Source organism: Lissotriton helveticus, chromosome 8 (genome assembly GCF_964261635.1).
Source record: "Lissotriton helveticus chromosome 8, aLisHel1.1, whole genome shotgun sequence".
NCBI classification, from domain to species: domain Eukaryota; kingdom Metazoa; phylum Chordata; class Amphibia; order Caudata; family Salamandridae; genus Lissotriton; species Lissotriton helveticus.
In genome coordinates this window covers 298,855,852-298,872,675 of record NC_136069.1, presented here as the reverse complement: position 1 = coordinate 298,872,675, position 16,824 = coordinate 298,855,852, and the positions used below count along the sequence as shown (strand labels likewise).

At 44.9% G+C, this 16,824-nt stretch overlaps 1 protein-coding gene across 1 annotated transcript in view; it reads right to left on the bottom strand.

The window, feature by feature from the left end:
* Positions 1 to 16,824, bottom strand: part of RNF17 (ring finger protein 17) — a 3,010,943-nt gene that overhangs the window by 1,612,478 nt on the left and 1,381,641 nt on the right. The window contains exon 20 of the mRNA XM_078657063.1: positions 434 to 581. Coding sequence (XP_078513189.1) covers positions 434 to 581 — 148 coding nt within the window. The remainder of the gene's footprint in view (positions 1 to 433; positions 582 to 16,824) is intronic.

Sequence of the window (16,824 nt, the reverse complement as noted above, 5' to 3'; positions counted from 1 at the left end):
AACAAGTGTCTATCTTCATTATTACACTGGGGAGGAGGATGGGATATATAAACATTCTATGGCATCATGCTCACACTGTGAGCAGCAGGGAACTGGTTACCAAGTGGAGGATGCATGGCAACATGTCAAGATACCACAATAGGGCTGAACGGGGCGGGGGCCTTAGGCGAACCTGTGGTGTGCAGTGATAGCATAGTCACATGATTATGGAAATGCAAGATGATTCGAAGTAGTTTTGAGATGTAAAATTGTCTCTACTTATGGACTACAACAGAAGCAAACAAGGTGGAAAATAAATCTACTGCAATTTCACTGGAGAGAGGAATTAACATGTACATAGTGTCTTCAAATAGTAGATTAACTAATTACATGAAGAGAGAAAGCAAATTTACAATTGTGAAAAGGCACCATTTTATGGATAAAGTATACATACCAATTACTTCTGCTCTGTACCAATCATTTTCATACAAAGCAATGCAAGCTTGTCCCTTGACGGGGAAAAGAATTTCCAAATTGGCTTCTTCCCTGGTATACACTGATTTAATATTTGTTTCAAGATTCAGATAGTCCAATGTGTTGAACTAAAAAGGTAAAATGTTACAAATTCAAATTTCTTATTCAAATACACAGTTTGACATGAACACAAATGAGGGGAATTAATGAAGAAAGATAGACATTTAAAACAAACCATAATGTTTGAGAATGTGGAATTTACCTGGATTAGGAAGACCAATATATGACACTTAAACACTGCATCCCTCAGCTCTTCTGTCTCAGCACATCTTTGCCATATTAGAAAAAGGTGGAGTCTGATTTCTTCTTACATTAGAGGATTACTTATGTTTATTTAGGTCTGGATATGATTCCTCAGAGCACATGAAAGATTGAGGGGCATATTCACAAAAGCTATTTTGGAGTACTTAATGTATGAATGGATGCAGGAGATTTTTTTATAAAACTCGCTAATGCCCATGGGTATCTTGGCACTAGTAACTGCTAAGGAAAGTACAGCAACCCCTCTTGGAACATATTAGTTAGAGATCAACAAGATTTTAAGTGCTATCGTGAAATGCATAAAATTGGTCTGATATTTGATGTGCTGAGGAAGACTGTTCCACAATTTTCCAGTGGAAAAACTTCTGCTACCCAACGACTTCCTTTTACCTTTAGTTTTTGCCAGATTTTTGCTTAAGTGGAGCACAGAGTCGTCTTATAGGGGCCTAGCACTGGAATCTGAGCTTAGTATACTTCTGACGGTAATCATGTAAAACCATGTAAGCAATGCAAAGGGTCTTAAAAGCAATCCGTTTTATACAGGCAAAAAGTGCAACTTAGGCAGTGCCTCTGATACCGACTGAAATTTAGGAATGCTGAGAAGCTGCACAGCTGAATTTTTAAGAGTTTGAACTTTATTTAAATAGTTGTTCTATATTAACATAAAGAGCATTGCAACAGTCAATTTGTGATAATACGAAGGCAACTATTACTGTTTTCTTCAGCTCAAAAGGAATACAAGAAAAAAGGTTCTTAAATATTCTCAAAATATAAAATCAGGACGAGGGGACTTGATGGATTTGATCTAAGGTGGTCAGCTTAGTATCAAACAGCACCCCTAAGGTCTTTACCTTTCTAGAAAAGGAGGAAAGTGTTCCTAGATCTTGAGGCCACCAGGTGAGGGACCAGAAAAACTTATAACTGATTCGATGAACCTGTTTTTCCAGAATTAAGTTTGAGGCAGTTATTTTTCATCCCTTTTCCAATTTACATCATAAAGTTGTGGAACCTATTCGCTACCTCATGAATGCTACCTGAAATATACACAAGAATTTGGGTGTAATTTACGTATGATACTATAGAAAACACAAAGGAGCAAATCAGTCTAGCCAAAGGTGTAACACACATTAAACAATGTGGGACTATGCCCTTAAGTTGAGCTATCAAAACTGTATGATTAACAGTGTCTAACACCGCCAACAGATCTAGCCTTATTCCCTCTATCCACTAAAGCTCTAATTTCTTATGTTGCAACAACTGGAGCAGACTCAGTACTGTGACCGACTCTAAAGCCAAACTAAGAAGACTATAGACATTGATTTCCAGGAAGCTTTCTCCACTATTTAGGCTGGGATTGGCATTCGAGAAATAGGATGATAACTGCTGTGGAATGTGTGATGGCTTTTTTTTTATTACAGGCAACACCGAGGACTTTTTCCAAGGTCTAAAAAAAATCCCTGACTAAACATACTATTTAGTAGTTTAGTAAGAAGTCCAGATACTATCACCAGTGCTAAAAGTAAGAGAGGGGCATGGCTCTGATAGGGCACCTGATTTAACTGAATGTATTAATTCTATCACTTGCTCAGCTGTCAGATGAGTGAATTCACTAAGTGTCTCAGTTCCCATAGTAGGGATTTAAGTATTAGAATAGGACTGATTATCAACCTGTGTATTTGAGGAAAATTCATTGGACAAGTTGTAGGAAAGTGGGTTTCTGTTGCAGAAACACCCCCCACACTTTTTCCAGACTACTGATGCACTTGTCCTTGGTGTGCCCTGGGTCTCTGCCAATCAGGTTCCCAAGGCCTGTGTTCTTTCCCCAAAACTAACCCAATTGGCATCTCTGGCCACAGGTCAGCCCCTGGTCAGTGGTACCACAGGTACCCAGGGCACTGTGACCAGGGAAGACCTCTAAGGGCTGCAGCACTTATTGTGCCACCCTTAGATGCCCTGTACCCGGACACTCATACACGGCCTTGGCAGGCTGCGGGTCTTGTTGCAAAACAAAGTGAAGAGTCGACATGGCACACATCCCTGTGTGCCATGCCCACAAAACAATGCCCTGGCATACAACAGTCACCCCTCTAGCTGGGTGCCCTATGGCAGTGGTGAGGGTACAGGTGCATGAGCCCTGTACCCCTAAAGTACCCAAGTCCATTCCTGGGCACTATAAGTGCAGTGCTGCCATTACGAGTATATGGTGCTGGGAGTTGTCATTAAGAACTCCACAGCGCCATGATGGCTGCATTGAAGACTGAGAAGTTTGGTATCAAACTACTCAGCACATTAAACCCACACTGATGCAAGTGTGGGATTTAATGTAAAATGCACGACCGAGGGCATCTTCGAGATGCCCCCTGAAACTCGACCAACTCCTAGTGGGTATCCAGTACCACGGAAGACCAGACCCGTCTCTCCGTTGCCAACGTTTCAGACTTTTTGCTGGTGTGACGGATGCACCCGCCCGTCCCCATGTCCACATTGACACTCCCTTCCAGGCTTTTCTTAATCCTTAGAAGCCGGTACGGAATTTTCACCGGCTACACGGACCCTCAACTCTTGACCATTTACAGCCCTGAAGAGTCACGGGCATCTGCCCGCATGCCGAAACACGTGCCGGCTGGTTGTTTTCTTTGATGTCACCCTTCCAGAAAGGAAGGTCCAATACAACTCTTTGAACAAGAAACATTTAATTGTGTCTACCTGGTTTCATTTTTACCAATTGTTCTTCGAATATTATGATAGTTATATACACCTCGCATAACGTGTGCACAGGACTTTTGTTGTTAACTCCTAGTGACCTGACTGAGTGACTGCCTAGGATGCCACCACCAGACATGTTTCTGGACCCCGGTGTCAAGAGCTTGCTGCTCTCGGGGGCCTGAAACAATGCACATCCTGGGACGAGGTGCCAAGCCCCCTCCCCCAGGATAGGCAGGGTTCACAAAGGGGAAGCTTCAAAGGCATGCCGCCTTTGTGAGCCTCTCCAGACCATTTGCTGCTTTAAGCAACTGGCCCCCACTGGTTCTACCCCCCACTTTGGGCGGGCGGAAGAACAGGTGGGAAAACAAGTGAGGAAGAGAGGTGTGCCCACCTCTGCCAACTCCACCCTTAAGGTGGGGGAGGCGAGGTGAATCACAACCTTGAGTCCCTGCCATCTTGAGGATGGGGGGACCCAGCCAACCAGGGACAGGCTCCTGCCCCCCTCCCACTGGAGGGTGGCAGAATAGGGGGTGTTCCCACCCCAGGGAAGGGACCCATTGGTTCCTGCCATTTACCTACCAGTAACGCCCCTAAATTTAGTTTTTAGGGGCAGCCTGAAACTTCCTTCCTCAGATACAGCAACAACAAGAAAAGAAGAAGGACGAGAAGCCTTGCAGAGCTAACAAGAGGATGACGCCCACTGACTTGGCCCCAGCCCTACAGGCCTGTCTCCCCTCGAACCTGCTCCTGCGAAATCCCAGCGTGTCCAGCGGCCAGCAACCTCAAAAACCCCGGAGGACCTGCCTGCATTCACTTCCCAAGCTGTTTCTCCCGAGAACACCAGACGTGTTTGAACTGCAACTTCTGGTGCCAACCAGGAACCGCGAATCCAGCACAGTCTGCACCCGCCGAGCCTGGCCCGTGTTTGTTTTTTATTTTATAAAACATTTCTTTATTATGATATTTTACAACTTAGACCACCCACCCCAGAACCCCCCGCCCTCTGATCCGGTCAGCTGTTTACATGTCACAGACGAAAGAAAATTAAGAAAGAGAAAAAAGAAGAAGAAAAAGAGAAAAACAAAGAATAAACCAAATCAAGAAAACAGGAAAACATCTCATTGATACATGTTCATGAGTCACTGGCATCGACATTAAACATTAGATTACGGTCACATTAGCTTCATTTCATAAGTATAACACTATTTTATAATTCTTGGTGTTGCATCCACGGTGTAAGGGGATCCCAGATTTCAAGGCCCTTTTTCTTCCTTTTTGCTCCCTTCCTCCGATATATCGCTATCTCTAGAGTGTATGAAGCTAGAAGTCTTGCCCGCCACTGTGAAAAAGTCGGGGGATTTGGATCCAGCCAGCTGGATGCTAAGCAGATTCTGTAAACAGCCATGGAAACGATTTTGAGCCCTTGCTTTCTCTTTGGCCCGATATCCCCGTCCATTCCTAGCATAATTTCAGCTGCTGTGATTTCTATGTTTGAATTCCAGATTTCGGATAAGAATGTTGATATTTCGCGTCTAAAGAGTCCTAATGTATCACATGTGGCAAATAAATGGACTATATCAGCCTCTGGAGTTGAGCATCTAGGGCACTGGGTACATTTGCCTGTGCTCCATTTGGCTATTTTGTATGGTGTGTGATATAATTGGAAAAAGGTTTTATAGTATTGCACTTGCAATTTGGGTGACATTAGAAATGATTGATCGAGTTGGAATGCTCGCTGTCCCGAGTCCTCATTCATATCTAGCTTATTTTACCATTTGATAGTATGTTTATCCATATCGTCTGGCAGCAAGGAAACTAGGTTGTTATATATTTCTCCTATTTTTGCTGTGGTGTTTCTATTGAGGATTTCTATTGTCTGAATTTTGTGGAACTCCGCGCTTCCAACCCTAGATATACAGCGTTCCCCACAATCCTCTCGTCTTTGTAATTTGTTTTTGCAATTGATAATTATCTGCGTCTTACCCTGATTTAATTTATACCTCGACATCTCGCCAAAGAGGCAAGCCTCTTTCTCCATCATTTTGACGGCCACACGAGGATTACTGGTGGCGATCGCGATATCATCCGCGTATGCTAGAGTCTTGGTGGATCCATTTGGTGTCTTAATGGGCAATATAGCCTGGTTACTCTCCAGTTTGCGAATAAATGGATCGATAAATATCGCGAACAATAACGGGTAGCACGGGCACCCCTGCCTTGTCCCTCTGGTCACATCTATCCTGTTTGACAGTCCCCCATTTATCATAACAACTGCTTCTGGGTTATGGTACAGGCTACATGTAGCATTAATGATCGTTCCCCGATCCCACTGTTTGACATAGCTGTCCATAAATATTGCCAGGAGACCCTATCGAAAGCCTTTTCTGCATCCAAAAGTATAAGCGGTACAAAAGGGGGTGGTGATGGACGGAGCATCTGAACCAATCAAACACTCACACCCAGTCAAAAGATCTGGGTTTGATCCATCACCGTTCTTTAGCCCACTCTGCCACCCCAGTTCAGACATGGCTATATGCAAATCAGTCTGACCCTGTGCCTCATGGGAACAGTCCAGCCCAAACTGCCAAGCCATGCCTTCCCTGGACCGGAAACAAGCTTCCGAGGGCCGGTTTCTGGCATTCCAGCCGTCTTCAGCCCGGCTTCCTTGAATCCAGTGGCAAAGTGAGCAAGGCACTCACGTCTGAGCATACCCTGCCACACTTATGGCGGCCAAAGTGGTACAAAAGGGGGTGGTAATGGACGGAGCATCTGAACCAATCAAACACTCACACCGAGTCAAAAGATCTGGGTTTAATCCATCACCGTTCTTTAGCCCACTCTGCCACCCCAGTTCAGACATGGCTATATGCAAATCAGTCAGACCCTGTGCCTCATGGGAACAGTCCGGCCCGAACTGCCAAGCCATGCCTTCCCTGGACCGGAAACAAGCTTCCGAGGACCGGTTTCTGGCATTCCAGCCATCTTCAGCCCGGCTTGCTTGAATCCAGTGGCAAAGTGAGCAAGGGACTCACGTCTGAGCATACCCTGCCACACTTATGGCGGCCAAAGCGGTACAAACGGGGTGGTGATGGACGGAGCATCTGAACCAAACACTCATACCCAGTCAAAAGATCTGGGTTTGATCCATCACCGTTCTTTAGCCCACTCTGCCACCCCAGTTCAGACATGGCTATATGCAAATCAGTCGGACCCTGTGCCTCATGGGAACAGTCCAGCCCGAACTGCCAAGCCATGCCTTCCCTGGACCGGAAACAAGCTTCCGAGGACCGGTTTCTGTCATTCCAGCCGTCTTCAGCCCGGCTTGCTTGAATCCAGTGGCAAAGTGAGCAAGGGACTCACGTCTGAGCATACCCTGCCACACTTATGGCGGCCAAAGCGGTACAAAAGAGGGTGGTGATGGACGGAGCATTTGAACCAATCAAACACTCACACCCAGTCAAAAGATCTGGGTTTGATCCATCACCGTTCTTTAGCCCACTCTGCCACCCCAGTTCAGACATGGCCATATGCAAATCAGTCTGACCCTGTGCCTCATGGGAACAGTCCAGCCGGAACTGCCAAGCCATGCCTTCCTTGGACCGGAAACAAGCTTCCGAGGACCGGTTTCTGGTATTCCAGCCGTCTTCAGCCCGGCTTGCTTGAATCCAGTGGCAAAGTGAGCAAGGGACTCACATCTGAGCATACCCTGCCACACTTATGGCGGCCAAAGCGGCAAAAGTTTAAGCACCATAGGGTCTCCTGCAACTTCCGCTACGTCAAAGAGTGTGATAACCCTTTGTACATGATCAGTCGTGGATCTGCCGGGGACAAATCCGTGTTGTCGGACCGATATGATCTTGTGGATAATTGGAGCAAGTTGACTGGCCAATAATTTGGCGTAGATTTTGGAGTCGCAATTGATTAGCGTGATCGGGCGATAGGATCCCAGTTCTGCTGGGTCCTTGTTTTTTTCTGGGAAGACCACAATTTTGGCCCGTGCCCATGATTTTGGTGGTTCCCCCCCTTGGAAGACTTGGATCATTAAATCGGTTAAAACATTTTTAGTGACTAATGAAATCTGACATAGAATTCGGCGGGTATTCCATCTAGTCCTGCTGCTTTCCATGGGGCTAAGCTGTTGATGGACAGCAGAAATTCCATCCACTGCGGTGTGGTCGCTAGATTATCTTGGTCAGTTTGTGACAGTTGAGGTGTAGTGACCAGCTCTAAATATGCGTTGATAAGTTCTTGGTCCTTATTGGTTTCTTTATATAGATCTTGGTAATATTTTTGAAATTCAAACCTAATCTCTTCTGGATCTTGCTTGAGAACATTGTTAGGGTCTTTAATCTCTTTGATTGTATTTGCAGCGTTTTCTTGTCTCGTGCGGATGGCAAGGTGATGCACTATTTGCTCGCTTAGTTCATATACTTTCTCTTTTTGGATTGTGGCTTTACATATTGCTTTTTCCGCAAATATTTCTGTTAGTCTATTTTTTGCAATGGCCACCTTTCGTGAAGCCGTTTCTATATTTATGCCCCCTTCGATTGCTCTTGCAAGATCTTCCTCAGCGTCTATCAATTTCCCCTGTAATTCGGTTATCTTTTGTTTTGCAGCTTGGTTATTCCTTATTGAGAAACGCAGCGTTTCACCCCTGATTCCAGCTTTTAATGTGTCCCACACTACATCTAGTGGAGCGCTACCCAGGTTATCTGCCAGAAATTCCGGTATCCATTTCTCAATAAGTTGGCAGTATTTCTCGTTCATTAGTAGAACCCTTTCAAATGTCCAATTGTTTTGATCCGTTTGAATTTTGTCGGTGTCAATGCTTAAAATTAATGGGTTGTGGTCTGACAGGACCCTAGGTATTTTATCGATGTGGCACTTGGTAATAATGGTGTGGGAGACAAGCATATAGTCTAATCTGGCAAACTTTAGATGAGGATGGGAGAAGAACGTAAACCCTGATTTATGGGGGTATTTAGATTGCCAACAGTCGGAGAGCCCATGTGTATTACATAGTGCTTGGAAGGCCCGAAAGACCTTGGGCTTCCTCCCCTGGTATTTGAAATTTGGTCCGGAGGACCAGTCTGAGGGTAGGTTAAGGTTAAAATCGCCGGAGATTTCTAGTGGGAGTGGCCAGTGTGATAGTTCACTAGATACGACTTCCAGTAAGTCGGGATCATCCGTGATACAACCATAGATGGAGCAGACGGTTAACCTCTTACCCGCGCTGTATTGGCAATCAGTAATTGCCCATCTCCCGAGTTTATCTGCTGCGGAGCGAGTAAATTGGAGCCCCCCACCTGTTGCCAGGATAGCTACCCCACGTGTCTTAATTGGCTGTGTTGTAGCTGTGATAAGTTTGTATCCCAACATTTGTAGGAGATGGCGTTGCGATCCCTCCACATGAGTCTCTTGAAGACACACGATGTTAGCCCCCATTGATCTGAATCCTATTGCGACGTTCTGTCTTTTTCGTGAATCATTTAGCCCACAGATATTTATAGAAACCATTTTTAGCATAGCCATATCATTTTTTTTTTTTTTTTTTTTTTTTTTTACTTTCTTTGAAGTTTTTCCTATTTAGGTGATGTGTCTGTTGTGGTGTGCCTATAGTGTGACTTCTACTTATGATTTGCTTTCTTTGATTTCTTGTAGACCGGATTGTCCGCCCGCCCCTCCCTTGCCGTCCCCCCCAGCCCTCCCCTGTAGCTTCCCCTCCCCCCACCACCCGTTGAGATGTCCTGAGTCATGGGCACCCAGGTGTGGGCGTCATTGAAGACAGTGCATTTCAGCTTGCCCCGTGGCCTGGTTATGAGTTAGTACATCTAGGGTAGATAGGATAAAGATAAGCTTTTTCTCTTTGCTATCAAGCCATCCCAGATATTAAGATATACTTTCCCCTCTGTTCGACCCCTTCTAGTTGTACACCCAAGATCTAGCCCACTGGCAGATTTGTTCCTTTTTGTATTTTTGTCCCTTTGTCCCTTTATCCCTTTTTATTCGTTTCATGCTTTTTGCTATTTTCCTGTGTTTTGCTTGGCGGTCTCAGATTTCTTTTAGGTAGGACTCGGCCTGGATTTCGCTTATGAAGCTTTTGGTTGTTCCCTTGTAGATTACTTTCATACGTGCTGGATTTTGTAAGAACACGGTTGCTCCGATTTGCTCAAATGGGGTGCACAATTGCCTCATTCTCCACCTCCGTTCTACTGTGGCGTGGGCAAAGTCTGGGCGTGCGAAGAAGGTAAAGCCTTTGTATTCTCTCTTATTTGTAGGTCTGGCAATGTCATAGATAGCCTCTCTTAAGATGAAATTCCCGAAATTGACCAACATCACTCTTGGGTATTGAGGTGCCTTATGAGTGCGTTTAGGAAGAGCCAAGGGGAAGGGATGCGCGCGTTGGATTTCGCTGTTCATTTCCCAGGTTTGAAGTTCGGGAAAAGCTGTTTTTAGTAGATTGGCCATGAAACCTCTTGGATCGGTTCCCTCCGCGCCTTCGGGTATGCTGAGAAAATGCAGGTTGTTTATCCTGCCTCTGTTTTCTAGATCTTCAACTTTTTGCATCAGGTCTTTAATGATTCCTTCGTGCTCTTTTTCTTGAGTTTTGAGCTTAGTGACGTCGGACTCAAGATTTTCTGTGCGAATTTCCACAGATGCCATTCGGTTAGAGATTTCAGAACAAGTTTGGCCTACTTTTTTAACAGTTCTTTGGAGTTTTTGTATAGCAGCATGGTTCCTTTTGCTGTCCATCTTAAAATCTTTGTGAAAATGCTTGATGGAGTTCAGTACTTGGCTCAGTGATGGCTCAATTGATTTTCCCGATCCGCCGCAATCTTCATTTTGCTGTGGGGCACTTTCTTCAGAATCCCCCATACTGTGCTTGCATGATTCCGGTTCTCTTGTAGTTTTTGGGGTTGAGCCATTTCGTGTGTGATTAGATCTTTCTTTAGCTTGATCCGTATTGCTCCCGGGATCTATGGTTTCATCATAAGATGTTTTGCAGTGCCTTCTGTGTCTTGTTCTTTCTTTTTTTCCAGCCTTTTCTTTGGAGTGGTATTTTGACAGGGTGCCCCTGATTTCCCTAGAACTGTGATGTCAGAGACCTCCAAGGTCGTTACTGCTGGTTTATGGCTTGTACTTGTTTCACTTGCCTCTCCCGTCTCACCTGCCTCACTTTATTTGTTTGTCACGCTAGAGATGGAGACTCCCGTCTCATAGATGTCCCAGTCGGACTTCCCAGAGGATACTTTGGTCTCTGGAGGTGGTTTGCTTCCCAGGGAGGATGTTTGTGCCATGGAAGAAGAGTGTTCGGGAATCGGGGGTTCAATTGGAAGCGTAGGCAAGAATTCGCTTTCCTCGGGTGTGATTGTAGTCGAGCTAGCGCTCTTTTTCGCATTTCCCCTCGATAATATCTGGGCACAGAGACCAGTTTCCTAGAGCGGAATCTGAAACAGTTTTCAGAGCCACAGTGGGTCGCCTTGTTTCCTCATATGTTCATTATGTTCCTTTTCGTCGTCCAGTATGGCCCGTTGCTGTTTCTCTTTTTTTGCTGGTTTGCTCCGCCCCTCCTTGGGCATTGGGCTGAATATGTTCGATATCCGAGGCTGAGAATCTGCCAGTTGCCCAGTGATTTCTGCAGCAGCTTTCAGATTTTTAATAGTCTGTAGTCTCTTTGCCTTTTTGGCCAATAGCTCCAGATTATCGTTGTCATTATCATATTCTACGATACCTGTCTCCTTGTCCTTCCCATTTTCCTTCACTGTTCCTTTCACTATATCTTTGTCTTTATCTTTGTCCGCCTCCTTTTCCGGCTTCTTATCTGAGTTCTTTTCTGTGTTTTTCTCGGTGTTTTTACTTTTACTTTTATTTTTATCCTTGTCTTTAGGTTTGTCATTACTGTTGCCACTGTTTCTCTCCTCGTTGTTTTCTTTGGCTTTGGAGCCTCAGGTTTCCGGTCGTCGCTGTAGATCCTTTGCTTTCTGCATATTGTTCGAATTTTGTTTTTCTGAGGCTGCTTTTCAAGATTCTTGGGGTGCTTTTTGGTCCGTTAGATGCATGGTTGGCTCTGTTATTTGCTCAATTATTTGTTCGGTTATTTGCTCCACGGCACCTGTGAGAACAGCCATTTCGTATGTCTGAATCTGTACCTGGACCAAAACCTGCACTTGTACTTGCACACACGGCTGTGTCTGTGTCCGTTTTTGTTTTGCAGCTGAGGATATTACTGTGGCTGTAGCTGTTGCGACGGCTGTCAGGGGTAGTTTAGAGAGTCTCGAGTCCCTTGATGCCGCTGAAACTGATGCTGAAGTTGTTGTGGTAGTTTTGGTGTCTGTCTGTATAGCTTGTACAGCCTGTACAGCCTGTGCTCTTATGGCAGTTCTTTTGTTTAATTCTCTCCAGCAGCAGCCAGAGATGGATCAGGCTTTTGCCGGTATAACATAGGCTTTAGACCAGGCTGCCCGGGGCTTGATTATCACAGACACCAGAGTGCCCACTGTTGGCGCTCTTGCTGAGCCCCCCAGTTTCACGGTGACCCTCTTGCCTGACACCAGTGTTTCTACGATCATACGTCCCATACTATTCTATTGCTCAAACTTGTCTCAGCTGATCTCTGCTTATCTTGCGCTGTCACACCACCACCAGATCTTGCTGCCGGATCTTGCTGCCGATCTGCACAGTCTGTACAATCTGTATTGTTCCTGCTCACAGCTGCATCCGCTCTCCTGGAAAGATATTTCCAGCGATTGTGATTCCTTCGTGATGTCCGACGTCGTGGCCCTTTTAATCACCAAGTTCTAGAGTGTGCAGATGACAAGATGCAGATGACGAGATGCAGATGCAGATGACGAGAGTAAGCTGGAGAGGGGCCGGTAGAGTGCTTGATCGAAGCGCCGGGCAGCGTGGAGCAGAGGAGAATGAGCCGCGGATCAACTGAGCGTCGGGTGTAGCCACAGTTACTGTTTTACCTGTTGCCGGTTACCGATTGTCAGTTATGTCAGGTTAGTGATGGCTAGTGCTTTGAGGGTGTGAAACGATGCCGTAACGAAGCTGTGTCCGGAGGGGAGGGACCCGAGGCATAGATGGGATATGAGCTGGGAGACAAGCTGGGAATCGGGCTGGGATACAGGGCGGGGTGCCAAGCGCAGATGCCGTACTCACAGTTGCTCCCAGCCTTCCAGGTCCAGGTCAAGATCCTGGTCCAGGTCCGAAGTGCACACCGCAAGGTTGTGGAGTTTTTTTTCTCATCACCCCCGATCTCCGATTGAGAGCCTCCGTTTCTTCGGCTTCGCTTTCACCTCTATGTAGCTCAATGTGGCTCCAGTGTAGTGACCAGGTTGATCTGCTGCGCTGATCTGCAACGGCCCGTGTTTGAGTGAACAAACACCACAAGGAAGTCCCCCCTGGACCCGAGATCTGGCAACCCCTGACCTGCCTCTAGTCTCTAGACGACACCTGCAGCCTCAATTCAGAGGGCCCAACCTACTGCGACCAGAGCTGGTAAGAAAATCCAACATCCAAAGGCACCACTGCACCCGACGCCCCGCGGTCTAGTGTGCCCAACCCAGCGGTGTCTAACCATCCCTCTACATCCCAACGAGCCCCTCGAAGTGGTGGTCACTCCTGGAAGATCCTCGTCCCCGAGCCTGCAGTGTTTCTCTGTCCTGGCGAAATCCCATTGAAATCAACAGGAACTGCACCCTACACCCGGCTGCCCTAGTGCCGCTGAGGGTGCCCCTCTGGTGCCAACTTGGTCCCCAAGTGCCCTGAGCTTAACCCTAGGAGTTTTGCTCCCACAGCCCTGTTGCCTGCTTGCCAGCCGCCACTAACCGGAGTCCTCCTAGGATAACATTGGGCCTCAACACTCGGCACCCGGCCGCCCGAGTGCCGCTGAAAGTGCAACACCAGTGCATCACTGACCATGTGAGACCCCTGAGTCTAACCCCAGAACCCTAACTCAAAAGACTGATTACTTACCTTGAAACAGATAACTAATTTTTCCTCATAGGATAACATTGACACTTTCTCCCAAAAAGTTACTTAGTGTCGACTTATGAAAACTGCAAATATTCCTTATAAATCAGCCAAATAACCAAAACGCATTTTCTCAACTGCTTTCAGGAAATGTCCCAGCGCTGAATACAGGATCCAGAACGGAGTAAGAAAAAGTAACGATAACCTAACTTACCTGCTAAGTGAATTTCCTCCCATAGGATAACATTGGTGATTCTATGTGAAAAAGTTTCAGTGTCAACTTTTGAAATACAATAATATTCCTTAAAAATCGTACCTTTAACCAAAACGCATTTACTCACCTGTTTTCAGGAAATGTCCCAGAACTGAATCCCGGATCCAGTCCTGTGTTAGCAAAAGTAATCTGAAAAGTAATTAACTGCATGTTTACTTAAAAAGCCCATTCAATTGAATGTACTATACCTCCAATGTGTTGCAAACTGCTTTCTTAAAACTGTAACCAAAACCAGTACAAGTTACACAGCTATTTTGAACTGTGTTCATACAAGTAATTTACTACTAAAAAGTATTTTTATGCTTACCTGCACCAGGGCTTGCTTGGTTCCAGAAATAAAACAGTATTTATTTTATACAAAACAATTGGCCTAGAGTTCAGTTCTTGAGTGTGTGAGACCATTTGCTGACTGAGGGTGTACATCAAATGCTTTACACTGTCCTCTGATACTGCCTTACTGCTCGACCAAGCTACCACTTTAGAGAGTAAGGCTATATCTAACTTTAGCCTCTGCCAAATCCCTGGAGACTGCTGGACTCTGTGCACACTGTACCTTACTTTGGTGCAGTATATACAGAGCCACTTTCTTACACAAGTAACTTCCATTCAGTAACACCTTATCTGGTAGATTGAAGCTATAGTCGCCTTAGGGGCTGCATTTTTTACAGGTTCTATACCACGGGTCTCCAACCTTTTTGTGTACTGAGAGGATGTAGCCAAGGCTAGAGCGGTTGACCGCGAAGCTGGGAACCAGGTTCAAGTCTTGGCAAGGGAGACTCAACATCCTGTGATTCTGTGGAAAATACAACCTCCCTGTGCCTGACAAAAAGAATGTGCCCGTCTGTTATGCAACTGGTGCTCAAGGAAAGTGCTCTGATACCTTTGGGTCAAGTTCGCACTATATAAAACTCAAAAAAGAAAAGATGTTCAATGAAACACATTAAGAGCTACTATTATTAGTGTCCCATTATACTTTTAATATGAATAATAATTCAACCAAGCAAAAGCTTTTTAATTTAATAAGCTGGGCTGCATGCGGGTGAGCTACTAAGAGATAGCTGTAGAGCTACAATAGCTCACAAGCTACTGTTTGGAAACCCCTGTTCAATACAGTGTTCATACGGTGTTATAGCTTTCTACTCTCAATGGGATTTCCATAGTCTTTCTTGGAGATTGGTCCGCTCTGTGATGATCTTGCTTCACCTATCATTTTCGGACAGTCTGGTCCCTTTCTATATTTGGACCAGCTTCTCCTATTTGAAGATCTTTGATGAGGGCACTTCACAGTCTCTACTCCAAGGATAGTATTGCTTGGGTATCAGATTTTAAGATAAGGAATCAGCAGCTAGATATTTCTATCAGATGGACAAGTTACTTATCTTTGGTAACACCTTATCTGGTAGAGACACCATCAAGCTGCAGATTCCTTGTTGACCTACCCATCCTTCCCACTCTGCGAACTGAGGGCCCTGTAGTCTCCTAGATTCCCTCTTTGCATTGTACTGTGGTTCTTCTTTCTGTACTTGTTGATACAAGATACTATGTGGCTCTGCGTTGTTAGCGCAAAAATAGTCACAAATGAAACTGATGTCAGCCCGTCGGAGGAGGGCTTACATGAACTCCTTTAACGTCGCATTCGGGAGACAACGCTGCGATGGAGTCGATAGACACCCTTTACCGTCGCACAGAGGTACTGCTAAACAAGTTTTTGGAACCAGTCTGGTGCCTGGGGAGGATTCTAAGATAAGGTTATGTGCAGCTAGATGTGTCCACCAGATTTATACCTCACTGACTTTTACTTGAAAAGAAATTGCCAAGTTTATTACAAAAAGTTTGATTTAGGCCTGAGGTACTCTTATTGTTGAAATTAAGTGTATTAACGGATTGCAAAATGTTCTTTAGCTAAGTTTGTAGGTGAATTCAATTTTTCCAACAATATGGGTAGATTTTTTAGATTATGGCTTTGTATTCTCTATACACGCTTGTATTTAACTCTTTTACATTTTTGCTCCTGTCTAAATCAGTTGTTTCTGAGGTCTTAGATTGTCCAATTACCATGGAGCTGAGGGCTTATTTCTGTGAGTTTTGTGTGTTTTTTGTAGTAGCCAACTGATCAACAGCTTTGCAATCCATTCAGTATAATTAGAGGTCACCAGGTCCAGTTCGCTGACTTAACGAGGTTGGGTTTTTGATAGTATTCTTGTTAAACTTATCTGCTTCAATTTTATGCCAGGCACGAGATTGAATTGTTTGGCCTGAACTGTGATCCGGCAATACTTTGTTCAAAATCTTCAGCTCAAAAATAACTTTATGGTCTGATTAAGTAAGCAGTAACGTGGAAATTAATTTAGGAAGTTATACAAAAAATGCTGTCCAGTGTATGGCCAGCTGTGTGCGTAGCAGTGTGGACCAGTTGGGGAAGGCTAAAGCTCAACATGTTATTCACTAAATGATTCATATATTTTTCATCGGATGCTTTTAAGTGGAATTTAAAAGGACCTAGTATTGTGAAATTTGATAAATGTAGGCAGGATTCAAATAGCGCACTTATTGTCCACACAAAATTAATAATAGTTCCTGGTGGTCTGTAAACTAGCATGCCCTCAACTGAGTAGTTCTTGGACAGATCAATAAGTAAGCACTTCACAATCCAAGGAAATCACAGGCTGAAATGCGTCCAAATAATTACAATAGATAACTGCTAGACCACCTCCACATTCAGGCATGCAGTCATTTCTAAAAATTGAGTTGCCTGCCGGGATGACAAAGATCAAATAAGGAACCAAAGGCGGGACCGCATCAGTTTCAGTAACAAACATGATCTCTGGGGAGTCTAGGGAGTAGTTCATGTTTGTTTTTGATTAGGGATCTTGCATTGATAAGAACGTATGGTACATTACTTTCTGTTTCTTTGCTGCTGGCGATATCCATAGTTTGCTACCTGTGGAAAAATTACCATTAACCCAATTTTCGACTAAGAAGAAATTAAAGCTGTTGCAGGTTATATTACCATGTCCTAATGCACCATTGAGCTCAATTGAGTTGCATAAGACTTTATTAACTACATTTGAGAGAAAGGAGTTCTTCATTGGAAT